Genomic DNA, 13,198 nt, shown 5'->3' on the forward strand with positions numbered 1-13,198 from the left:
TCACTCATTCACTCATTCACTCACTCACTCACTCACTCACTCACTCCATTCACTCACTCACTCACTCACTCACTCACTCCATTCACTCACTCACTCACTCACTCACTCACTCACTCACTCATTCATCACATCCAAGTAAAAATCTGTTTATATTTTATTTTTGAGCCATACATTCATTTATTTACTTACTTTATTAATTTACTTTTTTATTCAGTCACTCATCACATCTAACTAAAAGCTGTTTACATGTTATTTTTCAGACATTTATATCAAACTCAAATCTGTTTAGATATTATTTTTGTTCAGACAACAGAAAATCTAAATAAATGTTCTATGTTTAATCAGGCAGCACATTATTTTCAAAACTTTATTTATTACTTAATTTACAAATTATGTTTGTGTCAGTTTGGGAATTTACAAAAAAAAAAAATTAATTAGAGTTTAGAGTTTCATTCATTCATATTTTATTCATATTTTTTTTTCTCCATCCCCATTTTTTCCCCAACTGGTCCTAGCCACATTTGTGGTTTAAAGTCATTTTAGAAAGCTTTTCCTTTATTTATTTTTATTTTATTTCTTTAATATTTTATATATATATATTTTTTTTTTTGTAGTTTTATTTTTTTTCTTTTAATTAATTTGTGATGCAACATTGTATGCTTTCAAATACACAGTGCAACAGCAAAAGTAACTAGACTTGTAATATTTGACGTAATTTTACTTCAATCTACTTTTTATTGCAAATGCAAAAAAAAAAGTCTGTATTCTGCAACCCAAATTCCGAGTAACTTGACATTTTTTTCTACTCATGTCTCTCTGCACACATTTTGTTTGTTTGTTTTAGATTTTAAAGGGGAATGAAAACGTTTTTTTCCATACATTATTGATGGCAGATTTAGCACACAGTGCCGTATCGTCCTGGTTCAGTGCGAGTTCAATACCAGACAGGCATCTTTCAGCTGTGCTTATGTAACGGGGTCGGTTGGTCTCAGACTGGGGTCAGATGAGATCATCCCTACAGTGTCTCTGTCCCTGACGGCCTGGACACACTCATGTGGGGACGCGGGATTGATTTGACGCATTCAGTGGACGGGTGCTCAGTGAGCCTCACAGACATGAAGCACCTCTGAACTGTGCAAGTGCAGATTCACTGCTGGAGTCAGTGAGATAAATGCATGATGAAAATAGTTTCTGTTTGAGTGAATCCAGGGATTCTTTAGCAGTGCTTAATAAGGCAAGCATAACATTGCAACAGCTTTTGGTTGGTTAAAGAGATGGAAATGGGATGAGGATAGGAAGTTGAGGAAGCGAGCTAATAAAGTAGCATCATTTTTCATCTGTTGAATCATGTGTTTGAAGATGCCCTTCAACCTAAATCATCATCTGATAATTGTCATCTTGAGTTTTTGCTAAGGCGGTTCATTCGCGGGTCACGATCTCAAGGCTGGTGGGATGCATGTTCTACTGAAACAACAGTTGCTGATGGAGGAAATTAGGCTCAGAAATGACGGTGCTTATGTAACCTGATGGACACTTTGTCCGCTTGCATTAACAACGCATTGAAGGTGTGCTGACAAAGCATCTCAATGTTGTGAGTGTTTTTGTTTGAATTAGACCAGCATGAAATATTCATGACAAAACTTGCCAAGCAGTTCACACATTTAATCTTTGTTGAACAGTGGCGTCTTTGAATGGCCAAAGCATGGGAAGAGTTTGCATCACTTCTTCACTACTTTGGTGGAATGTTCTGAATTCAATGTCGTTTCACTTCTAGCAACAACATCTGTGAAAGTATCATATGTTTGTTTTGATTCCAGAGCATTGCTTTAAGTCTTGTATTTATTTGTTTGTTTGTTTGTTTATTTAAAAATAAATTAATCATAATATTTTTATTATTATTTAGTATTGGTACAAAATACTGATATATATTTGTTATAATATATTGTTTTTGTTATTGTTATTAGTAATGGTAGTATTGATAATATTAACATTATTCATTTATAACAACAACAACATTTTCCTCTGAGCTGAGTCAAGGGTTTAAAACAATGTTTTCTGGTCATCTGGCATTGTTCTATTTTAGTTTATTCATTATTTTTTCCTCTGTCACTTTTCGTTCTCTGATTGGAGCACTCTTTAAAAAAAAATCCATGAAAATATGGCTTGAAGGAGTTTTCTGTAATTATTTTTTACAGGTGTTTTGTTTTTAAATTTTACATGGCATTGCCTTGTCTTTTAGATTTCATATTTTAAAAAATTGTGTCCGTAAAATGTATGTATAATGTTCCGGTAATGAGCTGCCAGGACCTTTTCTGTTATTTTACGCATTGATTTCTTACAGTGAGGAATGATGTTGTCTTTCTGGTGAGTCATGCACAGGCACATGTTGCTGTGGCAGGAAATGCAACAACAAAGACAATTATTTATTCAGATTCGAACATCACATATTTAGAGACATCTAACAGTATATATTCAACACAGACAACAGGTGAAGATAAAAACTGCATGTAAGAGGAAAAATAAACTGTTTAGGCATATCATCCATATGCAAATCTGTGCCTCCGATAATACTGATATAGTCTGGAAATTTCCAGACTGATTATGTTACCCAAAAAGACTTTCATAAAAAGATACGATAGATGTGCGCACTCTCTGAAATGGTGTGTGCAAATGAATGCTCATTAAGCCCTTCCTCATTTTGCATGCCTGTAGCCTCAGGGATGATAGTAGTGTGTCACTATCAGAGGGAGGAGGGAAGAAAAGATGGATGCAGAGAGGACAACGTGGAGAAAACGAGAGAGGCAGAGAGGAAGGAGGGAGCTGGTTTTGGAGCAGCAAATGAACAGCCACATTACGAGGCATGTGATTCCTGCCATGGCAAAAGGCTGGCTGATAGAGAGAGAGAGAGAGCGAGAGAGAGAGACGCTTCCAGCCAGATCTCAGTGCTGCTTAGTCTGCTGTTGTGTGTAGAAGCAGCAGAAAAGGTTAGGTTGTGAGGTTACGAGACAGTTACGTTTTAACACAGGAAAAGGACTAAGACACAAAAACACCGTTGTGAGGTTACAAGACCGTTACGTTTTAACACAGGAAAAGGACAAAGACACAAAAACACCCAAACCAGAAGCAGAGACAGGGGAACAGAAGCATGTCCTCTCTCTCGAACCAACAACCAACGTCTCCGTTCTCAGAATATAGTGAGCTATGTAAAGTCCCATCCATGTCCACATCCGCCACCCCTCCGGGATGGGACTGGCAGCATGGAGACCTCGGGGCACCGCCGAGTTTCGGAGGTGGCCTTCGAGCAACGGGGATGACGGATGAGGACAAGCTATGCTTCTACGAGTCTTCTTCTGAGCTCAACGTCCCCGGGCGAGGAGCCGTTCCAATAAGCGTGTCATTTGGCAGCACCGGGGACAGTCCGGAAAGCCTCTCGTCCTCGTCTCCATCAGCTGTGTCTCCTGGAAGATTCGCAGCTTGCACTGCGGACAACAATGGCATGATGCTTCTGGAATCACCTGCGGGACACGAAGAAGTTCTGTCGCCTCTCGAACCCTCGAAACCGTCTCCGTTCTCCGGATTGCTTCCGGAAAAGAGTCCCAGCACACTGTCGCCCCGAACACCTCCAAACTACTGCGTCATTGGCGTGGTCAACGATAGTTACCTGGAGAGCAAAGACGAGCGGCCGAAGGCTGATGGGTCGTCACATGAAAGCGAGGAAGAGGAAGACCTTGAGCCTTGCTTAATGGGAAGAGCCGAGCAACAGAGGAAGGCGATGAGGCGAGCGATGTCCGAGTGTTCGCACCTTTCCGTACCTGCTAGTCTCGTGCTCCCGGATAAGTATCCCGGTGGAGACGTTCTTGACAAGTTGCCTTCGCCTATCGGAGGACCTCGTCGCCAGCATGCAGGGGCTATGAAACGCTCTCTAACTGTAGCCGACGATCAACCTCCAACCCCGCCACCAATCCTATCTGCCACTCGCAACGACCTACGGAATGATATCGAACTACATTTCCCCCCTTTCCCCGCACGCAAAGACCAAAGCAGCTTTCCCCTCTCGCCCTTGGATGACCTGCTGGAGGGACCATTCATTGACAACGACCAAGGAGTCGTTCTACCCGTGCCGGTGACAACACGTGCCCTTAATGGGACTTACAACAATGCTGGAGACAAAATCGACACGATTGCTGAGGCGTTTGATGGTAGGTGATGGCGAAGCGAGAGCTAGTTTTGAGCTGTAGGATACAGACCGGCTTTTATTGGTGAGCAATGTGATCAAGAGAAGCATGGCATAATTATTCTTAGAAACAAAGAAATTAAGGTTTGGAAAGCATGTTTCAATGGTTTTTGCAGTGATGCCATTGAAGAACCATTGGAGTTATTAAAACAACCGTTTTTTTCTTACACTCTTAAAAATAATGGTTCTTTATTGGCATCCATGGTTCCATGAAGAGCTATTAACATGCATGAAAAAAATGGTTGTTTTGGAACTAAATGGAACATTTTTCTTTTATGCATTGATAGTAAAGATTCTTCATGGAACCATGGATGCCAGTGAGGAACCTTTATTTATAGTGTTATTTGTGTATAAAATTAGATTCATTGAGTCAATAAGATGATTCATCAAAAGAAGCATGGCATAATTGTTCATAGGAACAAAGAAATTAAGGTTTGGAAAGTATGTGCTGATGTATTTCATTCTTAAAGGCTCTAAAAGGTTTTTTTTTTTGCAGTGATGCCATATAAGAATTATTTTGGGTTTCTCAAAGAACCTTTAGTGAACAGTTCCTAAAATAACTTTCTTTTTATTAATAATCTTAAAAATAAAGCTTCTTTATTGCCATCTTTTGCACCTTTAACATTCTTCACACTAATAAAAAATGGTTCTTTTGGAATAAAATGTAACCTTTTTCCAGTATGAAGAACCTGTTGTGCATTGATGCAAAAAAGGTTCTTCATGAAACCATGGATGCTAATAAGAAACCTTTATTTTTAAAAGTGCATATAATTGGGTTTATCGAGTCAGTATGATGAGACATGAGTCCTAGACTGCGTCTTTCTGATGGGTAGCGGTGGCAGAAGTAGGTGATTTATGTGGTGTCTCTGTTCTGTGTGTACGGCACTATCACGCCACTGCCAACGCATGCTCATTACCCGCTCCAGATGAGCAGCCGACAGTAAGTCATTTCTGTCCTGATTTCCTAGAGTAAAACCTGCCCCTCAGCAAATCCAGGTCAGAAACTCATCAACCTGCACCGCATTTTTAATGATGGGTAGAGCTCCAGAAATGTCCTGCTGCACCCTACAACGGTTAACGCTTACGAGTTTAGTTTTTTGTTGAAATAGTAATTCACAGGAGGGGCATGCGTGTAAATAGTCTAGTTTAATCCCTCAATTGTCTTCTGGCTGGTTGACAGATAGTGAAAATGCATTGTAGCAAATGTCTGAATGTAACATGTTTCCTGCCTCAAAGGAGAGGAAACAAGAGATAAAATCACTGGTGCAATGTCTGTGATAAATGGAAAAGCAGGTGTAGATAATATAAAGTGTGGATTAGTGCTAATGATGGTGAGTCATGGATGGATGCTTGTTGCACACTAGTTTCCTGTTTGCAGTTATTAATGCAGGATGTTTGTGATTTCTTGTAATAGTTGGGGTTGATTTGGAGTCTGGGTAGTTTTTAGTAAAGTGGGAGTGTCTGGAGGTGGGCGTTACCGAAGATCATGTGATCTGCGTGCATGACAAATCACATTGAATTCACTAGACTTGCTTTTAGAGTTTGAACATTTAACAAAGACGACAGCAGTACTTGAACTGACGGCTGTTATATTATCCAAAAAAGTTGGCAAAAAAAAGGTCTAAATCCATAATGAAGTTGAATTTGAGACGCTTTGCATCAGTTATCCTATTCAAAAACATCAAAGTAAATGAGAAGCATTGTGAAAAATACGGTATCTGCAATCCCAGAAGGATTTGGTTTATCAATGGACACACAGAAACTGAAGGTAATTTTCTCTATCGTTTTTGCAGAGGTTGCTTCACAAAGTAGATCTGTGAAAACTAGTCCCATCAGGCTACTATCTGTCTGTTTTGTAGGTGTCTTCACATTTATAGACGGATTTTCTTCATTTTGAGCAGGTGCTGTTCTGCATTTCTCGCTGACATGCACTCAGCAGTTTCTCATCTGCTTTGATGTGTCGCTGTGAAACTCCTGTCTTTGTTATTATAAATGTGGAAATTTATCCCCATCCCACAATCAGCTTAATGCAAGAGTTCTTAGTCGACTCAATGCATAGATATTTCTTACAAATAGCTGAAATCCACGCTCTGCTTTGCACTGCTTTGTGGTGACAGATTCATTTTAATACAGGATGCATGCTGGGAAGCAGCTTACATGTGCAAAAGAAAAATGCTGCTGGAATATCAACGATGTCTGATTTTATTTATTTATTTCATGCTCACTAGATTTAATATTCAGTGCAAAATGTGAAATAAATATGCAAATGGACTCCTTTTTAAACCAGTTTCTTGACAAATGAAATATGTTTATGACAGAACCAGATATCTGTGCAGGGTTTATAGGAGCAGATTTACCAGTAACACTACAATGAAGTCCCAACTATACATTAACAATGAGCAATGGATTTATTAGGCTAATCTGTATTAATGGTAGTTATTTTTAGTTCATGTTCAGGTCTATTAAATTATATTATCAGATGCATCTTTTGATTTTAATAATGTATTCAAATTGCCATTAACTAATATTAATAAATGCTTTCAAACTGTTTTTCATCCGTTACTCTTAACTAATGTAGTTAGCTAATAATGGAATCTCATTGTAAAGTGTTACCTATTTACCTTGCTGTTAAATTTAGTTTTTTTTCTTTAAATGCTTTTCATTAAAAACGGACGGCTATAAATACGCGAGTGAATCAACATCACACTAATGTTCTCTAGCAGATTATAGCATCTAAGGACTAAGGTAAATGGTTTTGCTGAGCACAAATCTAATTTGTGTTTTCTCTGAAACTCTGTGCAGTTGTTAGTCTGCAGCTTTAGCTTTTGTCCTTCAACTCAAGGACACAGGCTTCTCAAAGAGACGAACAGCCTTTGTAATGGATCTGCCATTGAAGGTGAAGTGACCTGTTAGATATATTACACATGGACTCCGGCCAAACTCAAGACGGCGTCTCTTTAGCCTCATAACAGCTCTCTGCTTTAGTCTTCCTTCTCTCAGCCTCATCCGCTCATTCAGCTCTCATTTATCACACGGCTCTCTGGAATACTTGACTCTGATTTGTCAAATTAGAACACATTTTCTCAGTTAAGTGATTTTCTGCATGCTAGTTTCATGTTTCCATTTACACTCCACACACGTTCTTTCTCACATAATAAAATAAAGTACACTCAAATCAATTGGCCTATCCATTTATTTAGTGATTTAGTAAGTCGTCGCACAATAAGCACCACAATGTACCATTACCCAGAAGTGATAGTGAAGTTGACTTTGTGTTCACGTTATACATGGACTGAAGTGGACTCGGATCTCTTTCTTTCTATTTACTTTTAAGCATGTGTCATATACAGATTTTCTTGCATTCATTTGCAGACTTTTGCTGTTGAGTTATCATGATTGTGACCCAAATTGTGGCAGTTCAATCAATTTAAATACAAACATTTTTAAGGTATATTGAGTTTGATGAAACGTTTTGTCTTTAGTCATTGGTTTGGCTTTCTTTTGGACTAAACAAGTTTTTTGGCCATAATTAGCTTTTTTTGCTTTTGTGTATATATTAATCTGTTTTCAACTGTTCAACCTGTTTCTTTCTACCAGAAAACTCTGAGAAGAACAAGCCGGAGGTGAACAAAATGGACACTGTCCAGAAGTTCGATGACTTTAATGTTGTCAGCAAGACGGACAAATATCAGAAGATGGAAACAGTGGAGGAGAAAGACAAAATTGTCCACACGGACAAACAGACAACCAAAGGAGAAAGCACAGAAGCTGTGGACAAAATCAAAGACGTGGATGTGGCTAAATCAGAGAAGGATGAAATCGTTCACAAAGTAGAAACGCCAGTGAAAGTTGAGAAGGTCGAACCTTTGGAGAAAAATACTAAAGATGAGACTGAAAAGGCTGATAAGGTTGAGAAGACCACCGACAAAAACCAGACGACAGAAAAGATTGATTCCTCTCCAAAGATGGAGAAAGAGAAGGTGGAGCCGGTGGAAAAGGTTGAGCTGAAGACGGAAGTAGAAGTGAAAGTAGAGAAGAAAGACGAGGAGAACAAATCAGATCAGAAAGTAGAGAAAGATGAACAGAAGAACAAAGAAGAGCAGGTGAAGGAAGTGGAAAAGGAGAAAGCAGAACAGAAGACCCAAAAAGACAAGACCGAAAAGGACAAAGTAGAACCGAAAGCAGAAAAGACTGAGCCGGCTGACAAGAAACCTGCCAAAGCTGAGAAGGACGAGAAAGCCAAAAAACCAGCTGCTAAACCCTCCGCGGCCAAGCCTGCGGTAACCAACGGTGCACCTGGAAAAGACTTGACTAGTCCTGAGAAGAAGACCAAGGTTTGTGAAAGCTCTCTGTTGTCTCTTCATCCTCCATTGACCTTCCTGCTTCTGCTTCTGCTTCTGCTAATGAGTTTGTTTCTGTTCTTAAAGCATATTAATGCCAAAACCAAACCAGAATTCATTCATCACTTATGTAGGGTTGGGAATCAAGAACATTATTTTATTATTATTTATGTACTATTATAGTTTTCATTGCTATATTGAATTAGCTTTTCTATTTCTATTTTCATTTTTATTTTCATTTAATTTTTATTTTGTTACGTTTTGTCATTTTATTAGTTTATAATACACATTTTTTCCCGTTTTGATTTTAGTTTTATTTCTCATTAGTAATTTATGTTGGGTTGAAGATTGTGAATCAAAAGCAAAACACTGCTATTTTAGTATTATTTGTGTACTATTACAGTTTTTATTAATATATATATATATATGTTATGTTTTTATTATTATGTTATTTTTTAAATATCACTATTTATTTATTTATTTATTTATTGGTTAAGTTTAGTTGTTTTTTTCCAGTTAGTAATTTTATTCCTTATATGTAAACAATAAATAAATAAATACTTACTGTTATTTCACTTGGTTGCCAAGACTATCTAATATTTATATTTTGTTTAAGCCATTTCAGTGACCAAAAAATGTTTTCATTGTTTTAAAGTTATTATCATTAACTAAAACTAAGATTAATTTTCATTCAGGTCCTTTAGTGGCTCAGAAATGAGTTCCTTAACATCAAGGAACTGAAATCAGGACGGTTCCCATCCCTACATGACCATCTAATAAACAGAGTAAACTTAATGTTTACTCTAGATGAAAATTTAGTCTGGACTGAATCTGATCTTGTGCTTTTATCGGCCTGCTCTGCTCATGTCGCTGCTGTTATTATTTGTCCTTATTCTGTTTTTGTTCATCGTTTGCCATCCATCCGTTGGGTTTGCTGTCCATCCATGCAGCCTGTCGCCGGCGCAACCAAACCTAGCTCTGCCAAGCCCCGGCCGAGCTCCGCCTCCAGCGCTACAGCCGTTCCCAAGCGCTCCACCCCTACCTCAGCCGCCAGCGCACCCGCACCCCTCAGCAAAAAAGCCCCTGTACCCAAAGCTCCTGCCCCAGCCGCTGGCACCAAACGGCCCGCCACTGCGTCCACACGACCCTCCACCGCATCCAGCACAGTCACCAGAGAGGTCAAGCCCAAGGTGAGTCTCCATCTGCTGAAGACGACGCCCGAACCCTCTTCCAGACTCAATGCGGCGCTCATCTCTGCAGGGATGCTCTGTTTGTGTGTGCTGTCCATGCGTTTTGTAGCTTTACTGTTGTTTAAACTACTCCACGGTGCAAAAGATTGGGGTTGATTATCAAAAGAGGTCAGCAAGGCTGCATTTATTTGATTAAAAATACAGTAAAATTGTGAAATATTATTGCAATTTAAATTTAAATACAGCAGTTTTCTATGTGAATATCTGTTAAAATAGTGTTTGTGTGTGCTGTCCATGCGTTTTGTAGCTTTACTGTTGTTTAAACTACTCCACGGTGCAAAAGATTGGGGTTGATTATCAAAAGAGGTCAGCAAGGCTGCATTTATTTGATTAAAAATACAGTAAAATTGTGAAATATTATTGCAATTTAAAACAGCAGTTTTCTATGTGAATATCTGTTAAAATAGAATTTATTTCTATGATCAAAGCTGTATTTTCAGCATCATTCCTCCAGTCTTCAGTGTCACATGATCTTCAGAAATCAGTCTAATATGCTGATTTGCTGCTCAAGAAACATTTCTGATTATTATCAATGTTGAAAACAGTTGTGCTGCACAATATTTTTTGTGGAAGCGGTGATACATTTTGTTTTTCAGGATTCACAGATGAACAGAAATGTCAAAAGAACAGCTTTTATTTGAAATAGAAATCTTTTGAAACAAATGTCTTTACTGATACTTGATCAATTTAATGCATCCTTGCTGAATAAAAGTAATGCTTTATGTATCTTGATGTACGTCTACAAAGAAGCTTACTAATATTAGAGCTCCTAAAGTCATAATTATTTGTTATAAATTTTTAGGAAGCTAGAGCTAGAAATTGCTCACTGCAGCATCTGTAAAATGTTTTATTCCAGTCATGAACCACTTGGAAGGGCCGTGAAAAAAATAAAATAAAACTAGTGTAGTTTATTATGTCTTTAGATTTTTTTTTTCCAAAACTGACACACTCACCTGTTAAATCTCTTTAAATATGAGCAATGTTCAGTTCAAGTCTTCCCTCTAGTGGCCATCTGTTTAACTACACTAATGACTAAGTCAGTGTTTAACTATTGAAATTAAATGAAGGTTAATATGTGCAATCAGGGATTAACAATAACAAACACGAAATACAATTTCATTTGTGATTATATAGCACATGCTGCCACAGTAATTTTAAGAAATATTGAATCCAAAATAAGAAAAGAGGTTTGTCACATAGTAAATAAATATGAAAGGATTTTTTTTTTTGGTTAAGTTGTATTGGTGTGATTGGATTTTTAGGAACTGACTTGATCTGAACCTAGCAGGTTATTTTTAAAGCCACAGTAAAAAAAATGTGTTTGGCTGAAACATCTCTGTTTGATTATGATGGGTCTTTTACTGCAGAGAGACTATCAGAGTGCAGCTGACCCCAACTAACCTTGAGTTTTCTCCTCCGACAGACGATCACAGAGAAACGGCCGCCTGTGCCAAAGGCTGCTGTCGCTCCGGCTCGACCCGCCGCAGACAGACCTGCGACCGCAACACGCACCGCCGCCAGCGCTCCAGCAGCACGACGCCTGGGTCAGACGTGATGCATTTAAAGAGGAGCCATTGCATTTTGAGCTGATTTATGAAATGCTAGGAATATTCACATTATGCATTTCTATTTTTGTGTTTAGTCGCAAAGACAGAGAGCAAACCAGGAGACGAAAAGAAACCAAGCACACTGAAAACTACAGGTACAGCAAACACAAAACCACTTATAACACTATGTTGAAGGAAGTGAATATATATATATATATATATATATATATATAAAAAGCTTTTATTCAGTAAAAATTACTTTTATTCAGTATGTTTATTGATGGCTGCTGAAAATTCAGCTTTGCATCCCAGGAATAAATTACATTTTGAAATATATTCAAATAGTACACAATTATTTTAAATAATAATAATAATGTGTATGAACAATAAAAATATTTTTATTAAATTAATAAAAAAATATTTGTATTCCGTTAAAATTACTTTTATTCAGTATGTTTATTTGTGGCTGCTGAAAATTCAACTTTGCATCACAGGAATAAATTACATTTTATAATATATTCAAATAGAACAATTACTTTAAATTGTAATAATCATAAATAAATTAATAATTATAAGAATATATTAATGTGTGAGTATAAATTTAAAAAAATTATTTGATTAAGAATAAATATTTTTATTCAGTTTATTTATGGCTGCTGAAAATTCAGCTTTGCATCCCAGGAATAAAGTACATTTTAAAATATATTCAAATATTTAAAAGTTATTTTAAATTATAATAAGATTTCACAATATTGCTGTTTTTACTATGTTTTTAATCAAATGATCACAACTTTGGTGTGCATAAGACACTTCTAAAACTATAAAAATCCTAATTATTCCAAACTTTTGAAAGGTAATGTACGTAGAAAAATTTAAAAATTCAGTGTAGTGACTTAATAGCAACAAGTAAAAGATATTTTTAGAGATGCTGCGCTGACAGACACACATTTAAATCCGGAAGTGAATTGCGCAGCAGGAATGAGTTTGGGATAATCTCTCACACGGAGCTCCGCTGGTCGACCGCCGCGCTGCTTCTTACCCCCGTTTCCAGAGCTTTAAACCGAACGCAGCGGTGCAGAGAGATTATCTTAATCTGACACATAAAGAGGGTTTTGTGCTATGAACTGAACATTCAGATATCGCTCAAACACACACCATTTCTAAAGGTTTTGGCATGTATTTCCCTTAAAGGGATAGTCCACCCAAAAATGCTGTCATTAATTACTCGCCCTCATGTCGTTCCAAACCTGTAAGACCTTCGTTCATCTTTAGGACAAAAAAGGAAGATATTTCTGATGCATTCCGAGAGCTCTCTGACCCTCCCATAGACAGAAAGAATCCCATGCGAGAATCACGTACGTAAACGACGCTGTTCTGTGTCAGCTGCGCCATGCGGATACGCTGTTTACGTTGTTTACGCTTTGATCTGAACGTAAACAATGTATCAGCGTACATACGTTTCATACATTGTTTACGTATGCGATACTTTCCAAAATGGCGCTACGGTGGAGAGACAAAATTGTCAAATAAAGTTGTTATTTTTGTTTTCTTTGCGCACAAAAAGTATTCTCGTAGCTTCGTAAAGTTACGGTTGAACCACTGATATCACATGGATTATTTTAAAGTGCCCCTATTATAGGTTATGAAAGGTTCATATTTTGGTTTTGGGAGTCCCCAACAACAGGTCGACATGCATGCAAGCTCAAAAAACACTTTAGTTGTCTTAAAATATGCATTTATGTTTACATTACTTGCTCAACGACTCCCAAACGATTCGCTCAATGATTCATTTTTCCAAACCCCTGCTTTGCGTGACGCTAATCTGCT

At 37.6% G+C, this 13,198-nt stretch overlaps 1 protein-coding gene across 3 annotated transcripts in view; it reads left to right on the plus strand.

The window, feature by feature from the left end:
- Positions 1-13,198, plus strand: part of LOC107554378 (microtubule-associated protein 4-like) — a 39,712-nt gene that overhangs the window by 14,990 nt on the left and 11,524 nt on the right. For 2 of the 3 annotated variants that reach the window (XM_016236867.1, XM_016236866.1), the window contains exons 3-6: positions 7,832-8,568; positions 9,525-9,764; positions 11,248-11,368; positions 11,467-11,526. In XM_016236867.1, the coding sequence (XP_016092353.1) occupies positions 7,832-8,568; positions 9,525-9,764; positions 11,248-11,368; positions 11,467-11,526 (1,158 nt within the window). Of the gene's footprint in view, positions 1-2,658; positions 4,200-7,831; positions 8,569-9,524; positions 9,765-11,247; positions 11,369-11,466; positions 11,527-13,198 lie in introns of those variants that run through there. The other variant, XM_016236868.1, reaches the window with a different exon arrangement.

This window comes from Sinocyclocheilus grahami, unplaced genomic scaffold, assembly GCF_001515645.1.
Source record: "Sinocyclocheilus grahami isolate Dianchi unplaced genomic scaffold, SAMN03320097.WGS_v1.1 scaffold499.1, whole genome shotgun sequence".
NCBI classification, from domain to species: Eukaryota; Metazoa; Chordata; class Actinopteri; order Cypriniformes; family Cyprinidae; genus Sinocyclocheilus; species Sinocyclocheilus grahami.